Below are 20,691 nucleotides of genomic sequence, written 5' to 3'. Positions count from 1 at the left end.
GAAGGACTGCTTACTGAGAAATTCATTTAAAGCATGGGTGAGTAACTGAACCCAGAGCTTATAATTAGGAAAACATTCTAAAAGAGTAGCAAGTAATTGCCATGTACTTTATGGGCAAAGTTATTGTTTAAAAATGCCGTATTTAGTAAATTTGTTAAAGAAACATTCCAGCTAATTAGAAGAGACTATATTTGTAGATTTTAATTATAACCTTAAAAAAAATACCATTAAAGCCTCCCTCCCACACTTGCAATTAAAAGTGATTCGCCCCCCATTTCCAGTTCTATGTGAAAGAGATTTTTTGATATTTCAGATATTTCTAAGCTCTCTTCCTGTTATTTTGACCTTGCGATGAAGAGTCTAACTATCTTGCAGGAAGCAATTTTCCCTCATACATCCTGGGGTCATTTTGCAATAGATGGCCTTAGGTGGTTTTTTCTCCTTTGCTTGCATAGAGCCTCATCTTTCAACTGATGGCTGTGACCAAGCTAGTTTTTCTTTTTTTTTAATCATTGTAGCAGCTACAATATCATCAGTCAGGGACCTCCTTACTTGAGAAATAAGGCTTTGTGGGAACTAACTGCCTTGGCTTTTTATCAGACATAGACTCTAGAGTGGCCTGGCAATAGATATCTTCTTAAACAAACAATAACAACAAAAAATGAAATTACACAGTCATCTTTCTAAGAAGCAGAGCTTCATCTTTCTGAAATTTAAATAATTATGTATACGGCCAGTATCTCTTTGTGTTTGGCATGAGTCTGAGGAGAAAAAAAGAGAAGATATTTGTTAGCCAAAAGTAGTGATGTTACAACATATCATTTTGGTTTTCAAATATCTTCAGACAAATTTTTATGCATCCTTTAGGCATCTGACACAAATCAGGGACTGCAATGGACAGTCCTCAGATTACTGAATTTTAGGTGGTTGACTGCGGCTTGGTCAAATGGCTCTGTAACTGTAACTTCAGACAGCGGGCATCTGCTAAGTTGAGGTCAACTCAGGACTGTATTGATGAAGTTGATGAGAGAATGAGAGGGGAATTGGGGCATTTGGAGAGCTTGCTGATTTCTGATTACTTCACTTTACCATGACCATGCAGCAAAGGGGCCTTTAGAGAGCAGAGGGATAGGTGGGGCTCCCCAATGACTCAGAGGGTAAAGAATCTCCCTGCAATGCAGTAGGCACAGGTTTGATCCTTGGGTGGGGAAGATCCCCTGGAGGAGGAAATGGCAACCCACACCAGTATTCTTGCCTGAAAAATCCTATGGACAGAGGAGCTTGGTGGGCTACAGTCCATGGCATCCCAAAAGAGTTAAACATGACCAAGCTAATAAGCACACAGGGAATGGTGCACAGATCTGAAACTGTGGCTTTAGAGGATCAGATAAAGGAACTGGAGAGGACATCTATTGTGTTTTGAGGGGATGCAGTTGGGGAGGTGGTGAATGGAAGAGACTTACCTAATCTGACTCCTGCAAGCATTAGAACCAGAACTGATTGGTGGAAGATGAAAAGAGAGCCCAGGGGGTGGGGGAAGGTGTGTGGAGAGGAATTCTATAAAATAACACTTGCAGAGCTTTGTGTATGTTCCATGTTTGATCATATAAAACCATATACTTTAAATATAATTTATAATAGGAGAACTCAGGCACACTGAAACTCTTTGTATGGCCCTCTGATGAAATGGGAAATCCTGGGGATTTTTGAATTCCCTGTCCAGGGATATTTAAGCACTTAAGAGTGCTGTATAGGGGATTTTATCACCCCCTCCCTTTCAAACTCAGGATCTAAAATTTCAAGGTAGATTTTAGTGTTACCCTCCCCGTTTATTTATCTTAGACATATTGTTGCTGCTAAGTCACTTCAGTCGTGTCCAACTCTGTGCGACCCAATAGACGGCAGCCCACCAGGCACCCCCGTCCCTGGGATTCTCCAGGCAAGAACACTGGAGTGGGTTGCCATTTCCTTCTCCAGTGCATGAGAGTGAAAAGTGAAAGTGAAGTCGTTCAGTCGTGCCCGGCCCTCAGCGACCCCATGGATTGCGGCCTTCAAGGCTCCTCCGTCCATGGGACTTTCCAGGCAAGAGTAGTGGAGTGGGGTGCCATTGCCTTTTCCAGACATATTGTTAATGATGTTCAAAGGATGACAGGTTTTTAGCAAAGAATGAAATTTCTCATAAACACAGTGATTGTACAGCTTAAACACATTTTGTTTAAAGGAATTGTACCCTTTGTTAATTCCAAGTAATGAAAAAAGTGTTAATTTCTTCAACAAAGAAATAGTAGAGATTCTTAAGAGTCTTTTACTTTTTGACCTTGTTGCCCTGTTTTTGTTCTATTTTTATAGCTGTGATGAAGGCTATGCTGGGGCCAGATGTGAGAGAGTTGACTTGTTTTACCTAAGAGGAGACAGAGGGCAGATTTTGGTGATTTGTTTGATAGCAGTTATGGTAATTTTTATCATTTTGGTGGTCAGTATCTGCACATGCTGTCAGTAAGTATTTTTAAATTGAATTTTAAGGAAGTCTAAAAACTTTTATCTTTCCTTTCCTATCTTCTTTCCTTCCTTCCCTCCTTCCTGCCTTTTCTCTTCCCCCCTTTTTTTTAATTTAAATTACTTTTTACAGTTCACCATCATTTATTCTGAAGCATTTATAATAAACACATGACATGATTTTTGTCATTTTTCTAAGCATAATTATTATAATTCAAATAAAATTTATATAAATCCTCTGAGAAAGAGGAAGTGGGCAAAATGGATGAAGGTGACCCAAATGTATAAACTTCTAGTTATAAGATAAACAGGTCATGGGATGTAATGTACACATAGTGATTATAGTTAATAATACAGTCTTGAATATTTGAAAGTTTCTTAGGAGATCTGGAAAGTTCTCATCATAAGAATGAAAAATTTTGTAAATGTGGAGATGGATATTAAATACTAAACTTATTGTGGTGATCATTTTCAATATAAACATATATCACATCATACCTGAAATGGATAAAATGTTACACATCAATTATATATCAATTTAAAAGTCAGTTTTGTTGTTCAGTTGCTAAGTCGTGTCCAACTCTCTGCAACCCCATGAACTGCAGCACACCAGGCCTCCTGGTCCTTCACTGCCTCCTTGAGTTTGAGCTGTCGTCCCCTTCTCCTCCCACCTTCAATCTTTTCCAGCATCAGGGTCTTTTCCAGTGAATGAGCTCTTCACATCAGGTGGCCAAAGGACTGGAGCTTCAGCTTCAGCATCAGTCCTTCCAATGAATATTCAGGATTGATTTCCTTTGGGATTGACAGGTTTAATCTCCTTGTAGTCCAAGGAAATAAAAAAAAGTCAATTATTTAGCCCTAGAGTCCATCATGTTTTATGTAAGTTTGTTAATAGTTTAAACAATACTTTTCTTAAACTATACCCTGACACAAAAACTTTGAAAGATAGAAACAAAAGTATTTTTTATTAGTCACATTAAAATAATGAATTTTATTTACAAAAGATGCCTGCATTGTTTCTCCTGTCTTTATTTATTATATACCTCAACTTTGTTAATCAAGAAAAATCCTTGTTTTTTCTCTGAGATAGAATGGCTTAGTACAATGCTTTAGTTTTGGAAACTTCATCAAATTTTTTATCAGGCCAGAACTCCCACACAGCATGCTAAAAAAGCATTTTCTTAAAATGCTACCTTCATGTCTTGAGAAGCCTCCTGAACTGTACTTTGGACTGTGGTTCTCATTACAGGAAGGTGTTACATGATTCCTTTCTTTATAGCATTCTTGGTAGAAAAGCGTTAACACAGCTACCAGCTGTCTAGAGAGATTTTTGTCACAGCTGTGCCATCAAACACTTTTGAGAACTTGGACAAACTTCTTAATCTCTTTAAACTTTAATTTTATTTTCTGTAAAATGAGAGGATTAAACTCTCATTTACAGATAATCTGTAGGATTCCTTCTAGCTATAAAATTGATAGATATTTGTAACATTTTACTTCCTTTATGGCAAAAGGAATTTTAGAATGCCAAGTTTGGGGCAGAGCTGGGAAATGCACTATTTTATTACATTCATTTTGTATCATATTTTAAGAAAACTGGACTGCACAACAGAATATCTAATACATTTCTTAATTAATTTATCTAGAAACTTAATTAACATTCAGAGATTACCCTCATTCTCTTAGTCTTATGTTGGTTTCCATTTTGTACTATCTTTTATTTACATACTAAATAATGCTTATCAGTCTATTTTGTAAAATGACTTGGCCTGAAAAGTTTTCTTGTGCTCAACAAGCTCTATCCACAATCAAGTACTATATTCCTTCTATGTAGCTATAACTACATTCTCTCTGTACTTTTGCTATTGTAGCTATTTGAGCCCAGAGAAAGGGATGGTTAAGAGAGAACCTAAAAAAGAATTTTTTTAATGAACCTGTACATTTTTACCAGTCTGGAAATAAGATCTTAGGCTTTCTTGATGTTTAATTTTGTGACTGCATTAACTAAAAGGACCACTCTAATTTCTAACACTTTGTTTTCCAAGTCCTCTTCGGAAACGTCGGAAAAGAAGAAAGAAGGAAGAAGAAATGGAAACTCTGGGTAAAGATATAACTCCTATAAATGATGATATTCAAGAGACTAGTATTGCTTAATGGTAAGTGTGATAAACTTAGTAGATGGGGAGCTCTTCAGGTGACATTTGCCTGGTGAAGTGGGGTTTAATTGCATTCAGTAAATCATTGATTGGAATTTGATTGTGTTTAAAAACATCTAAAAATAAACTGACAATTTTTTCATTGAATCTGAAGCCAGATAAAAGACTTTATCATATCTTTCTTTTGCATGGTACCACAGAGATAGAATATAGACTTTTACACAGTTTTTCTGTTGCACTTAGATCAGTCTGGTTTCTTGTTCTGTGTGGTTGTGGTGGTTATTTTATATTCTTATAAAATATTATAAGATATTTGATATATTTTTCACTTGGGGACACAAATAAGAAAGATTTTAGTTTAGACATCTCACATTGAAAGGAAATAGCAAAAGCGGTGTTTTGATAATAACCATGTTTATGGAGCATTTACCACATTCCAAGCACTGTTCGAGGCTCTTTTAAATCTTCCATCATTTGAGATCCCAGCACGAATCACAAATTCTCTCAGATGATCCAACAAAGACATTTTGATGAAGGGGCTGGGAGGGCAGGGTTGAGGGAACCTATAGGAATATTGAGGCTCCCAGAGTCTAGCAACTGCTGGAGGCTGCCCCCCACCTGTGCCTGAAAGGGCAGAAAAGCACTTACCTTGCCATTGAGAAGCTGGCTGTGCTCTAGGGCCCACCAGGCAGAAGCTGTAGCTATGGATGGGAGTAGCCATGGTCAGCACCTGAACAAGGAAGGAGGCCGGAGCGGGAGAAGAATATCCCAAACCTCTGTCCTCTTGCCTTCAGATCTTCAGCAGGTACCTTTCACTAGCCAAACCCAGAGGAAAGAGAGCATTCACATTTGCTTGTACCAGAGTTCTTATGCAGAGAACTATTATTTCTGCCTTTCTGCTTACCATTCCCAGAGTTGGCTTCATCCTTGGCTAAGTCCTCTTAGGTCATAGAAGAAGCTAGCAGCAACCATGGCCACACACTGCCTTGTTCATCCAGCAGGAGAAAGTGGTGGCTTTCCATAGCTTACCCAGCAAAATCTCCTTTTCCAGAAATGCTCAACTGAACAATAGAATACAGTAAATGATTATCAAGAAATTATAATGTTCTTCTAGCTGATTATCAGAATGATATGAATGAATTGAAAACAAAAATGCTGACTCGTGTGTGTGTGTGTGTGTGTGTGTGTGTTTTATGAGATTGCAAGAAGAATAGGTGGCTCATGTCCTGAAAAACTTGGAGCTCCCCAAGGGTTTTGGCAAAGCAGGTGGGAGGTGGGATGGCTGGGTACATGATCAGCTTGTGCACAGTTCTCTGAATGGCTGATGATGAGGCAGCATGGTGGTGTCATAGGGATTAACATTATCAGTTTTTAGGCTCCAGTAGAAACTTGGGGCTATGTGTTCAGGGTCATCAGGTAGGTAACTTCTTCTATTTGGTGGGAGGTTTTCCCATTGGCAAAATAAATCAGGAAATTTGCATCAAATACTATTAATTAGGTACTTGAGAGAGTACAGAAAGCAGAGGATACAGGTGAAGGCAGGTCTCAGGAAGTCCCTATAGCATCTGGCTCGGTTACAATTCCCCCCTTTTCTTATATATTCCTCAATCTTGAGGAGAATGAATTTTGAAGAAGAAAAGGAATAAAGGTTCAGATAGAGAGGTTAATTGATAAACTTGACCGAGTTACCCACAGAGTACCCACAGTTTCCTGCTTGGGATTTGTGTTTTGGTTTTTTTTTGTAATTACATAATAAGTTTCTTTTTAATGGCTTGCCCTTTTCTTTTTTTTCTTTCCTTTTTCCTATAGTCTATGAAGATTACTCCAGGTTGATGGCAAGTTAACAAAGTATCTTCTTACTCATTTGAAAATGGACAGATTGTGTCTCAGGAAACAGCTAGCAAAATGAATTTTAAATAATGTATTTACTTTTTGTCCATAATGTTAATTTGTGTTGTTTACTATTGTTTTTGTAGTAATAAGTAATTTTATTATTATATAGTATTTGGGAAAAGCACCCAGTTAAGCAGGGACATTTTAATAAACTTCCAATTCAGTTTTGTCACCAAAATTACTAGTCAAACAAAAAAGAACAGTAGGAAGGAGTTTAGATCTTAGGAATTGCATTAATAATAAAATTACCATTTATCCAACACTTACTATGTGCTAAGAATTTGAAATACATTATTTCCTTTAATTCCTTCAAAAACCTATGATTCTCATTTCTTATGTATAGAAACAGGTCCTAAGAAGCTAAAGGACATTCCCTGGTGGCTCAGATGGTTAAGAATCTGCCTGCAATGCAGGAGACCTGGATTTGATCCCTGGGTCTTGCAGATATCCTGGAGAAGGGAATGGCAACCCACTCCAGTATTCTTACTTGGAGAATCCCATGGACAGAAAAGCCTAGCAGGGATTGCAAAGAGGCAGATACAACACAAGAAGTTAACTAATCTAACTTATAGAGTTAGGAATTGGTGGAGCTGAAATTGGAACCAATATTTAGCCAAGTTCAAGGTTTGCTGTTAACCATCATTTTTGTTCACTGGAGTTGTTGCAACCTAATGCACACTATAACCCAAAACTTCACACTAAACTGTGTTTGCAATGACTGAGGCACTGGTACATTTTCCTGCAGAAACTCAGATTGCAGAGTCCTGGATACATGTTAACTGTTACCATTATGCTTTCTATAGGCTTGACTTTCATTATGTTTCTTTGATCCTTTGTAAATTCTCGGTGATATACATACATTTTTACATTTCTAAAGCAAACAGATTTGTCCCACAGTTAGGAAAATGACAGAGATGAAAAGTAATTGCATGACCATCTTTAAGCTCCAGGTAAATGTTTATGCTTGCTAAAGGATAGATAAAGCACTGGAAGAGGCTGTTTATCCTGGGGTAAATGGTCAGGGACATCACAACAGAGCCCAGGCAGGATGTATAAGGCATATCCTGATTTTTGTTCTTCTGGTGCTTCCCAGGCGATACTAGTGGTAAAGAACCCACCTGCTAATGCAGGATACTTAAGAGACACAAGTTCAATCCCTGGGTTGGGAAGATGCCCTGGAGGAGGGCATGGCAACCTGTTCTAGCACTCTTGCCTAGAGAGTCCCATGGACAGAGGAGCCTTGTGGGCTATGGTCCATAGGGTCACAAGGAGTTGGACACAACTGACGTGACTTAGCACACAAGAAAACAGTACCTGTGATTGATCTCAGATGAATTTTAGTGCAATCAAATTATGACCATAGTCACCACCCATCTTGCCAATGCTCCTTCAACTCCATATTACATTTAATGAAGATTCTTTTTAAATCTGAAAAAGCAGAATGCACATTTAGCCAAAATTCCATAGAATATGGAATTTCCTACATTGGCAGGGTGGATCATTTATAAAAACTGATGGCAGATGTCCTCAAATTACTACAATTTTGCTGTTGTGCCTATCAGCAAAGCAGCTTTTCCAGAATCTTTGTAAATTCTAAGTTGCAGTGTAGACCCCATGCCTGAAATGAAGCAGAGAATTCAGAGAAAAGGTGAAGCTGTGTATTACTTTTTATCACACACCGTATTTCAAGTGAGAATGAGGCTGTGCTTAAGTATAACACAGAAATAGCTCAAATATTAGTAAGAACTAAGTCAAACAATGGAGAAGGCGATGGCACCCCACTCCAGTACTCTTGCCTGGAAAACCCCATGTACGGAGGAGCCTGGTAGGCTGCAGTCCATGGGGTCGCAAAGAGTCAGACACGCCTAAGCGACTTCACTGTCACTTTTCACTTTCATGCATTGGAGAAGGAAATGACACCCCACTCCAGTACACTTGCCTGGAGAATCCCAGGGACGGCGGAGCCTGATGGGCTGCCGTCTGTGGGGTCACACAGAGTCGGACACGATTGAAGCAACTTAGCAGCAGCAGCAGCAGCAAGTCAAACAATGACCATCCTTGAATAGGATCAATTTCACCTGATTCATTTTGTATACACGCTTTTCAAAAGCTTCCTCTGAGTTTCTTCATGCTTTCTCTTTCTCAGTCTTTACTGATACTAAGAGTTCTTGAAACAAATGTTCGTTAGAGCATTTAAATTTTTTAAAAATGCTATAACTGTTTCTTCTTTCCTTAACCAAGGTTGGTTGACCAATGGAATCTTTCAAGGCAATTCAAGCTTGGAAATTATGTTCTGATGCTAAAATGTGTCTCTTGAAATTTGGTAGATCTGAACTACCAAGAAAGAACTTCAAAGATTTTCATATGTTTTTGAAATGCATTTTATAATTTTTTTTGCCTATACTGAATGACCTCATTTATGTAAACTGTCAGTATTACCATGTAATAAAATAAATTTATTTTTAAAACAAAGCAAATGTATATTTGCTTAGGAATTTTCTATTGTTACCACACATTATTAATAGAAATAAATTTGAACATTATTGCTGTAGAAAACCTTGTGTTTTATAGCAACTATCATGAATACCTTTGAAGTAGTTTACTCTGACCATAAGTTTTCCTTGGAAACTAAAGAATTTGAAAATGTAGTAGATACTTATGAGACTGGTTACTCAGCAGCCTGGACATATTTTTTAACCTCACTCCGTGGTGCTAGTGGTAAAGAACCCTCCTGCCAATGAAGGAGACACAAGAGACATGGGTTTGATCCCTGGGTTGGGAAATCCCCTGGAGAAGGGAATGGCAACCCACTCCAGTATCCCTGCCTGGAGAATCTCATGGACGGGGCAGCCTGGTAGGCTACCGTCCATGGGGTTGCAAAGAGTTGGAACCCCACAACTGAGCATGAGCACCAGCTGTATTTGGTTGGTCTAAGGTGGGCGATTAATGAAATTGGGCCAACTGGAGTCATTTCCTGGGAAATTGGGAACTTGAAATAAAGTTATCCTTCTTTGGGTTCTTGGAATATACAGATGTGCAGTTCAAAGCTATTGACAGTCATGTTTTGTTCCACGAGGGCCAGAAAAGCAAAGAAACTGGTGAAAGAGAAGCCGAGGTGAAAGGTGAATTTCCTGACAGTCTGAATTCCTGTCCCATGCAATCTTAGAGTTTAGCTTCATTCAGTTCCTGTGTGTAGCCTCCATGAGACCTGTCAGTATCTGTAACGAATTCCTTCTTTGGCTTAAGCTAGTTCTATATGGATTTCTATGACTTGGAACCAAGATCTTGACTAACTCCAGCGTATCATGAGATCGTGGATGACAGTTTCTTAAAGCAGACATGACGTCCTTTATGAAACAGTACTATCAAATAATGCCTTCAATTAGAGGAGCATTTCTAGCAATGGTATTCCATTTATCACTGTATAGTCATTCAGGATAATGATTGTAGGGGGGCATGGAGACTGAGTAGACAGTCCAGCGAGCACTGATTGAGCATCTCCTGTAATTCTAGGCACCGTACCACCCACTGTGACAAATGCTAAGGAGAAATAGGATATGGTCCCTTGGACAGTCTACAATTTACTGGAGGAAACAGCTACTCAGTGATAATTTTAGTACAGTTTGGGGGTCTAAGAGAGGCTCAGATATTATGGGATCAGAAAGGAGGATGACTTAACCAGTTGAGAAGGAATCATGGAAGATTCTGGAGGGAAATTACATCTGAACTAATGACTGGCTCTGAGAATAAAGGTCTTTATCCCATATCCCAGGTAAGGCCAGATCCTTGGATCCTTAACAAATTCTACAAAATTTCTTGGAAAGCCTTAGCAGTGTAGGGATTAGTGGGTGTTGCTATGAGAGAATATGAGAAGAGAAAGAATGAAGTCTTCATGCCTTGTTTCAGAATGTTCTGTACATGACAGGGTAAAGTATATGGGCATGTGAGCTGAGAGGTGAGATTTCTGCTTCCAATACTGTTACAGCAATGAGCTGAGATAGAGAGCTTTTGATTTGCTTCCTGGAGTGGATTATTTCCACTCTATGTTATTGACCCTGGTGTTACATAGAGAGTAGAGTAAAATGTTCTGGGTCAAATAACCTGCTATTTGGAAAAGGCCCTGGTTTGTGCCAAATTTTATGAAGGAAGTCTAGGACACATTTTAGTGCCCCTGGTTTTAAGACCAAGCTATTGCCTTTATGAAACCTTCATTTTAATATAGTCTGCATACACTACATTATGAGAACCTAAATATATTGGGGCATTGCTGTCATTCATTCATTCAAAACTATTTGTTAAGTACCTACTAAGTGCCAAGTACCTTGGGTCCTGAGACCTCATCAGTGGACAAATAGTGACCTCAGGGTCACTAGCTTATGTTGTAGTGGATATAATCCTTCACAGCACTGAATTTAAAACAGGGCTTATCAAAGAAGTTATGTTATCCAGAGGACACTGTCAGACTTTCAACTTATACCACTGTCTTGGAGCATGAAGCTCAAGATGAGCATTCCCAGAACTCAGTATATGGTGAGAGAAACAGTTTTCTTTTTACCCCCAAGTAATTTACGTATTTTAATAATAACTGTCAGGAGCAAAAAAAAAAAAAAAGTTTGTTTCTTTGCTACAAGAATCTTGGTTTATACAATCTTTTTTGTTATGGTTGATGAATATGGGTGCTACATTCGCACATCTGTTCTTCAGACTCTTCTATGCCTCAAAGTATTTTTCTGCAAAGAAACCTGTTCCCATGTGACCTGCTTTGGCATTTGAGCACTGACACTGGAACATAACGTGCGAATAGTCTATTCCTGTCTCTTTGCTAATGTGACTGGATCCTGAGAGTGTGTATCTTATAATAACATCTAGTTTGCACTTTTGCAAGTTCATTCAGCCTTGGGACTTGTCAGCTTTTGGTGTCTGAAGTAGTCTGAAATTCTGTATTAGAAAACTAAATAAATGATATAACTCTAAAAACAAAATCAGCAATTATTTTTCAAGAGATAAATTATGTTTGCGCTATTGGAAATTTCAAAATGTGGGTATCTAGGAACGTTTATGCAACAATTACAGCCAGTACTTGTATTATAAAGGAACTGTTAAACGTGTTTCCAAGGACATTCTCCTTCACTTTTTCTTATTCTTACTCGAGTTCCAGTTACCAGGAAAGAAGTGCAACAGAAGTACTTCAGGAGGTGTTTTCCCTTTTCTCCTTTTTCAGCTTATTTAAGTAAAACAAAACAAAACAAAAAAAAACAACAAAAAAAAGAACTTCACAGATACAGAACTCAGTGTTACTTGCTGCAGAAAGTGTAATTATTCTTGTATGGTGTGTGCAGAATAATAAAATATTTTGAAGCTCTGTGATCCAAGCTGGATGACAACTTTGTCATATGCTGGTTTTAGAAAGAAGTGAGAGAGAATCTTTTTCTGACTTTCTCTATAAAACCATTTTTATATTACTGCCATGCGTAAACTACTTTTAATAAAGCTGTTTCTAGCATATTCTTTTTTTTTAATACCCTAGGAACATTTGTTTACTCAATGATCCAGAACTAGCCACTCTAAAAAAATAATTTGCATGGTGCTTTTTGTTTGTTGGTTGGTCTTGTTTTACTCCTGAAGATAACCTGGTCTTGCATTGTGTACAGTCACCCCTCTGTCTCATAGCTTCAACTGCACACCAAAGTATTTGAACTTTAATCTGATCCTTCTGTAAATGGCATAGGGTTGGGAGAAACTTGCTTCTGAACTATTATAACATAAAGGTTCTGAGCACAAGATCATAATTCAGACAGATTTGGGCTTCAGTCCCAGGTAACTTACTATGAACCCCTGGGCAAGTTACTTAACCTTACTAATGTTTTCATCAGCAAAGTGAAAATAAATAATAAATAGGGTGGACTGAGAGGATTAGATGAGACCGTGACAGTAACATGCTTAACCTAGCACCTGGAATATTTTTAGTATTCTCTAGGTAAAGGTTCAAGTAATATTAGTTATTATTAGAAAGATCAATAATACTAAGGATGATGGTGGTGATGATACTGATGTTCTCTGATCACCCTTATGGAAAACAAGGAATTCTTTTCTGAACTTAAATTGCTGCACTGATACAGTAAAAGCTCTCTGTAGTTTCAAGAGTTCATGATCCCCAGGAATGTCAATCTACTCTTGTCTGAACAAGCCATGTTTAGGTAAAGATTCCAACTCAGTGACTGGCCCTATGCAACTTCTCATTTCTCTCCCTGTATTCTTCCTCTCTCCCTTCCCCGTTTCTTCCTTGAAAGTACCCAATGAGAAGAATTAAGGAAGAATTATTACAATGCTATTGAAAGTAATGGAAGGGCTAATAATTTTTAAACTATGCTGAGTTCAGCTTGTTATTTTTGGAAGTGGGGTTGGACTTTTACCTCTTGTAAGCTCAACATTACTTGAATTGAGTATAGTTTGACTCCGGGCCTGGGAATAACCTCTCCTATTGATTATTCACCATGTTCTTGCATAGTTAGAATTATCATACACATTTATACAAGTACGAACTTAAGGCTCAGGAAGCTTTAGTCCCCTCCCAGACCACATTGTTGGTAAATCATTGTCATTTGCCTCTTAGGTATATTCCTTGATTTCCATAAGAGTGGTCAGAAAACACCAGAATCATCACCACTATCACCCTTAATATTATTGATCTTACTAATAATAACTGATATTACTTGAAATTTTACCTGCATGTATGTGTGCGAAATTGCTTCAGTCATGTCCAACTCTTGAGACTCTATGGACTATAGCCTGACAGGCTTCTCTGTCCATGAAATTCTCCAGGCAAGAATACTAAAGTGGGTTGCCATGCCCTCCTCCAGGGGATCTTCCCAATCCAGTCACTGAACCCATGTCTCCTGCGGCTCCTGCAACCCAATCCTCCTGCAGGAGGATTCTTTATTACAGAGCCACTAGGGAAATATGAACCTTTACCTAGAGAATGCTTAAAATATTCCAGTCGCTAGACTAAACATTTTGCTGGCACTATCTTGGTATCTCAGAATTTGCAATAAAAGTACAACTGAAATTATCTACCTTCCAAAAGGAAAGAAACAGAAATTTGTTCTAGAGTCTGCCAATTAGCTCAATAAATTCCCCCTAAGACTATGTGGCGGACAAAACTTTGAGACATTTTAAAAAGTGAAAACTGAACAGGAATAAAATAAGAGGGTTCTGCAACAACCAGCTGAATATGTATTTGTTTTTAAAATTCAGCGTCTCAGCCAGGTTGAATAGGCTTAGCTGACTTTTCTTAAACCTGTTAAAATATCTGGAAATAAGAAAGGACACTGACTAAAACACAGATAGATTTAGCAACAGGGCATGCATACTAACTCAAGGCATGCACATAACACTCTTACTGGAGAGTACTTAATTTGATAGGATAAAATAATTATTTGAGCCACAAAAGATATGAGGAAATAAACAGCCTTAAAGTATTTGCCTATTCCAGAAGCTTTTGCAAATAATGAAGTATAATACAAATAGTTTTAATTTAAAAACATTTTTCTGATAGCCCAAATTGACTCCACATTGCTCGAGTGCATTGAATAAATGGAATTTAATTAATTTAAACCTCACCCATCTAGAATTTGTCACTACTTAGGCATGGACTGGGCAGATATTTACCTTCATGAAAATGAAGAAATAGTATTTTTAAAACAACATTCAGTAAATGTCAATGTTATAAACCCTTCCAGTACATTGAAAATGTTATTTCAGCAGCAAAACTTTTTTTCATAGTAATATCATCACCTCATGTGACATCAGTACATGTTTAAAATCAAACTTGTCATTTTTATAAACTACCTTCAGATCCTAATCCTACTGGTTAAATATTACCAGAAGCTGACAACAGGAATGTGCATAAAAGTGTTGTTAAGTGCAGGGAGAGTAGAAAGGAGAACAACATACAGTGTATTTCTTTCAAATAGGAGAAAAGACGTATTCACAAAATTACAATAAAAAGCCAAATAAATTCTATTTATTCATCTAGTGACTATTCAGCACAGCTCTATGCATAGCATGGTGCCAAGAGATCAGGATAAAAGAATGAACTAGACTTAGCCCTGTCCCACAGAATTTTACTCTCTAGCACCGAAGATGAAAGTTTTATACATAAAATATGCCTTGCCAGTATGGACTAGGGATTTAGGGATTATGGAAAACTTCTCAGAAGAGGTGGTATTTATCTAGGGCTGGAAGAGTGAGTGGGATGCAGAAGACAGAAATTCGAGTGCCTGGCTTAGTGCAGATGAGAGCATTGGGGAATCCATGATTGATTAAGGAGGGGAGAATATGCTTCTTTAAATGCTCTGACATAATGTTTGTATGGATGATGGTGGTGAACAGGACAAGTGTACATCCAACCAAAAGGAATGTCTGCTTCCCAATGGAATGTATGCCTCCCAATGGGCCAAAAGTTCTTTAGGATGTCTATGGTCAATGGGTGTGTGGTACCCATTTCATACCATATGGAGTATACCATAAATCAGAGGCACTGTGTAAATTGTCAAGAGTACAATGAGTGTTCAGCAGTGATATACTAGATTATTGACTGTGACATATTGAGGCCTGGGGCAAAAAGAAAAATGTGAGTCCCTATATACACTTATCAAAACATCCTTTTACATTTTGAATCAAGAAAAAAACGTATAATGAAAACTCTGTAATAACGAAGCATGACTGTTCATGTGAATACACATGACTAATCGATAAAGGTCTGCATTGCCCGCTCTGTTCACAGGCCCTCCTCAGTGCTCAAGAACTTGTCCTGCTGGGGACCTGACGGCAGCAGGCCTGGAACTGCAGGCTGTCTGAGGGCTGAGTGTTTCTGTTGCATAACAATGCAAGGTTGTAAAATAAATAACCACTGGTTATTGGTTGGTGGGTCTTTAATTCTAATTTAGATAGTTTGTTCATCATGGATTTTTTTGCATGAATTTTGATTTTTAAAAAATCACATTGCACATTATTTATCTTCAATCCTCTGTTCATTGGCACCTCCTTTAATTCTGGTCTAGAGCAAGTGTCAGGCTCACTCCCCTCACCCTAATCCCAGAGCTGGTTATTGACAAAAGGAAGAAGAAGAAACTAAATGCAGCAGGTTCTGCATGCAAATTTCCATAAACAAACAACTACAAGATCTACACTGCAACTTAATGAATTTTACATTTTATTTTTCCCAATATCATTCTAGAGATTTAATAAGATCTTTGCTGCTGCTGCTCTAAGTCGCTTCAGTCGTGTCTGACTCTGTGCGACGCCATAGACAGCAGCCCACCAGGCTCGGCCATCCCTGGGATTCTCCAGGCAAGAACACTGGAGTGGGTTGCCATTTCCTTCTCCAATGCATGAAAATGAAGAGTGAAAGTGAAATCGCTCAGTCATGTCTGACTCTTTGCGACCCCATGGACCGCAGCCTACCAGGCTCCTCCATCCATGGGATTTTCCAGGCAAGAGTACTGGAGTGGGGTGCCATTGCCTTCTCTAAGATCTTTAGATTGAGTTTAAATGGGAACTCTATTCCTTGCTAGTGAAAAGTCTTTGGACAAATCATATACATTTCATGGGCTTCCCGGGTGGCTCAGTAGTAAAGAACACACTTGCAATGCAGGAGACATAGGAGACTTGGGTTCAGTCCCCAGGTTGGGGAAGATCCCCTGGAGGAGGAAATGAAAACTCACTCTAGTATTCATGTCTGGGAAATCCCATGGGCAGAGGAGCCTGGTGGGCTGCAGTCCATGGGGTCGCAAAGAGTCAGACACGGCTGAGCAACTGAGCACGCATGCTCACACAGTTTTTAATCTGTAAATTTGATACAGTAATACCCATTGCATCACATGTTGGTGGCAAGCATAATTGAAACACTGCTCATGAAAACTCCTGGCTAGAGCTGGCTTTATGGGCATTTGACCTGTGCAACACACTGGACCTTGTTCTAAGAATGGCTCCACACAAGTGCTTGGTATTTTCATGGGGCACCAGAACCCACAAATTATGTAGCTGGTCATAGTCACGGCAGAGTAGGCACTCAGATAACCGTGAGGGATCTTGTTATATTGCAGTTGATTTGTGGACATGTGTTGTGTGTACTCAATCATGTCCAACCCTTTGCCACCCCACAGACTGTAGCCTGCCAGGCTCCCCCGTTTATGGGATTTCCCAGGCAAGAATACTGGAGTGGATTGCCATTTCCTCCTCCAGGGTATCTTCTCCACCCAGGTATTGAACCTCCCTACCTCCTGCATTGCAGGAGGATTCTTTACCTGTTGAGCCATCAGGGAAGCCCTGATTTGTGCACACACACATATTTAATGATTCTTGCCCTGTGCTTAGCCCATAAGGATATGTCGGTTTAAAGAAAAAAACTTTGTTAGTTATGGCCTTTATCTCCTGTTTAGGAAAACCAGAATGGAATGGAAGGATACAAGAGACAATTGGGAGGTTTCACTGATGGTGATTTTAAATGCAATTCTACTTTGGGGAAAACAAACTTCCCTCCCTCTTTTTGATTGTCCCAATGCTGGAGATATACCCAGTCCAGGAAGGAGGTCCCCAGTCCCTCAGAGTTATATTACCATCCATTAGAAGCAGGGTCTTCCCTGCTCATGTTAAACTGGTCTGCTCTAAGACAAGTATCTCCTTCAGCACCTGCATGGACAACCTTCTATAGCTCTCAGATCATGTCCTGTCCTTAAGGTATCCATTCGTCAGCATCTTCTGGAGTATCTGAATCACCAAGGGCATCATGTTTCACGATCATCCCCTCTTCCATGAACTGTTCCCAGCAACTGGGCTGCTTTCACCATTTCAACACCTTAATATGAAAGGTCTGTTTCTTTTTTTATTTTTATTAAGCAATAAAATTGAATGGAATCTAGACAGAAAGTCTGGCTGATGATTTCATTGGTTTGATCCCTCATTCCTCTAGCAACATTTTTCAGTGGCCAAACAAAAGCTGATAATCTTCTGAGCCAAAAAGTCCAAAGGTTTAGGATCACAAAGTCCTGCCTATTCCTGGGAGGGAAGAGAAATATATTTGAGCAATCTCTAGCAGCACACTAATTCACTCTGGGTTAAAAATGTAATTTTACTTCCCAATGGATCACCCAGTGCCATCCTCAATAAGTCATTCTTCCCCATAGATGAGGCAGAGGGCATTAAGTACAGTGTAAAGAGCTATTATGTGGAAGGTTTTTAAAATGATTTATCTCTATATTGCAAAATGATTACCACAATAAGTTAACATCCATTATCTCACGTAGTTACAAAAACATTTTTCTTGTGATTAGAACTTTTAAATTCTACTGTCTTAGCAATTTTCAAAAATATAATACAGTATTATTAACTATAGTCACCGTGCTAAACATAACATTCCCAGGACTTATTCATCTTATAATTGGAAGTTTCTACCTTTGACCACCTTTAGCCATTTCTTATTTTCTAATATTTTTATATCTTTGGAGTGTGTCTTTAGCTTCCTGTAGAAAGGTTCAGGCTGAGATCAAACTAACCCTTTTCCTTCTGGGTCATTGTCTGTGTGGAGATGCTTTGGAGTGACCTCAGTAGTCCACCTCGAAGAGGAGACTAGTCAGCCTGTGACCAGAAGATATAGGGTTACTCATTCTCTTCCTGTTCCAAGTGCTGCCTCACCCACTTTTCCTCAAAGCAATCTGTGTTGAACACCCGCTATGGTGTACCCATTTCATCTCTGAAGAGATTTCTGTGGTTATTCTGAAACTATTCAGTTTAAGAACAGGTAGGAAGGAATTTGGACCCAATCAGTGTCATGCTGGGCCTTCAGAGGAACTCCTATCCCCTAATTCTTCCTTTCCACTCCTCCCTCACCCACCTCACAGTATTATCCTTTCAAGTACCCTCTCTCTTCCCCATTTTCTAGGATATAATTCCTCTTTCCTAATCAAAGCCCAGGGCAATTTACAAAATCATTGTAATTCTTTTCAAAATACCAAGGGCATTTCTCACAAAACTAGAGCAAATGATTTTAAAATTTGTATAGAGGCACAAAGGACCCTGAATAACCAAGGCAGTCTTGAGAAAGAAGAACAGAACTGGAGGAGTCATTGTCCCTGATTTTGGACTATGCTACAAAGATACAGTAATCAAAGCAGCATGGTACTGGCAGAAAAACAGACCCATAGATCAGTGGAACAGAATAGAGAGCCCAGAAACAAACCCACACATTTATGGCCAATTAATCTATGACAAAGGAGGCAAGAATATACAATGGAGAAAAGTCAGTCTCTTTAATAAGTGATGCTGGGAAAACTGGGTAGCTACATGCAAAAGGATGAAGTTGGAACATTCTCTAACCACATACAAATATGAACTAAAAAATGGATTAAAGACCCAGATGTAAAACTGGAAATTATAAAATTCCTGGAAGAAAACATAGGCAGAATTATCTTTGACATTAATTATAGCAATGATATTTTTGATTTGCATCCAAAGGAAACAAGAGTAAAAATAAACAAATGAGGCCTAATTAAACTTAAACTTTTCACAATAAAGGGAACCATAGAAAAAACAAAAAGACAAACTGCTGAATGGGAGAAAATATGTATAAATAATATGCCTGATAAAGGGTTAATATACAAAATGTATAAGCAACTCATACAGCTCAACATCAAGAAAACAAACAATTCAATTAAAACATGGGCAGAAGAACTAAAGAGACAGTTTTCCAAAGAAGAAATGCAGAAATAGGCACAGGAAAAGATGCTCAACATCATTAATAATCAGAGAAATGCAAATTTAAACCACAATGAGATATCACTTCACACCTGTCAGAGTAGTGATCATCAAAAAGAACACGAATAACAAATGTTGATGAGAATGTAACTTGGTGAAGCCACTGTGGGAAAGCGTATAAAAGTTTCTCAAAAACTAAGAATGGAACTGCCATGTGACCCAGTGGTTCAACTCCAGGGTATATATGCAAGGAAAATGAGAATGCTAATTTGAGAGGATACATATATCCCAATGTTCATAGCAGCACTATTTACAACAGCCTAGATATGGGAACAACGTGTGTCCATCAACAGATGAATCGATAAAGACAATGTGATGTATAATATATAATGGAATACTACTCAGCTATAAAGGGCTTCCCTGGTGGCTCAGTGGTAAAGAATCCACCTGCCAATGCAGGAGATGTGGGTTTGATCCCCTGGAGAAGGAAATGGCAACCCACTCCAATATTCTTGTCCAGGAAATCCCATGGACAAAGGATCCTGGTGGACTACATAGTCCATGGGGCCACAAAGAGTCAGACACAACTGAGCAACTGAACATGCACACACTCAGCTATAAAAAAGAATGAAATTTTGCCACTTGCAGCAACATGGATAGACTGGGAAGGCAGTATGCTGGGTGAAATGGGTCAGACAGAGAAAGACAAATGCTGTGGGATATCACTTATATGTGGACTCTAAAGGGTAAAACAAAATGGTAAATATATCAAAAGAGAAACAGACTCATCAATGTGGAAAGCACACTAGTGGTTGCCAAGATGGGGAAGGAAGAAGGGAGGAGCAGGAAAGGGGGGATTGGGAGGTACAGACTATTATGTATGGAATAAATAAGCTACAGGGATGTGTTCTACAGCATGGGATGTATAACCAACATTTTGTGGTCACTGTAGGTGGAACGTAACCTTTGAAAGTTGTGAATTGTTGTGATGTACACCTGGAACTTACATAGTCTTGTGCATCAACAATACATCAAAAAAAGACCAAAAAGTCCCATATATGCACATAACAAAACAAAAAACCAATAAACAAAAAATTTAAGTCTCCTCAGGTCCCTCTGCGGTCTTGCAAGTTTAGCAGTCTTATCCACTGAATACCTGTGTCTTTTCACACACACACAAAAAGAGTTCTGGGCTTTGTTTCAGTGTCTGTTGGCTTCTTTCTTGTCCCCTCCCAGAGAAGGAGAAGAAATATGAAGGGCTTCCAACTTTCCCTTGTTAAACTTCTAACAAAGCAGACCTTGCCACTAGAAGCAATGCTCCTTTGCCAGGCCCCTCCAAGAGAGTATCCCTTTTATTAATAAGCTTATCACTCCATTTCTTGAAGACTCATAA

At 38.7% G+C, this 20,691-nt stretch overlaps 1 protein-coding gene across 1 annotated transcript in view; it reads left to right on the top strand.

Annotated features, from left to right (window-relative positions):
* Positions 1 to 16,046, top strand: part of BTC (betacellulin) — a 57,123-nt gene extending 41,077 nt beyond the window's left edge. The window contains exons 4-6 of the mRNA XM_055588799.1: positions 2,350 to 2,496; positions 4,542 to 4,652; positions 6,462 to 16,046. Of these exons, the coding sequence (XP_055444774.1) occupies positions 2,350 to 2,496; positions 4,542 to 4,650 (256 nt within the window). The 3' untranslated portion in view covers positions 4,651 to 4,652; positions 6,462 to 16,046. The remainder of the gene's footprint in view (positions 1 to 2,349; positions 2,497 to 4,541; positions 4,653 to 6,461) is intronic.
* The last annotated feature ends 4,645 nt before the right edge of the window (positions 16,047 to 20,691 follow it).

The sequence above is a fragment of the Bubalus kerabau genome, chromosome 7 (genome assembly GCF_029407905.1).
Source record: "Bubalus kerabau isolate K-KA32 ecotype Philippines breed swamp buffalo chromosome 7, PCC_UOA_SB_1v2, whole genome shotgun sequence".
NCBI classification, from domain to species: Eukaryota; Metazoa; Chordata; class Mammalia; order Artiodactyla; family Bovidae; genus Bubalus; species Bubalus kerabau.
Note: the sequence above shows the minus strand (reverse complement) of the source record. Positions and strands in the feature narration are given on the sequence as shown.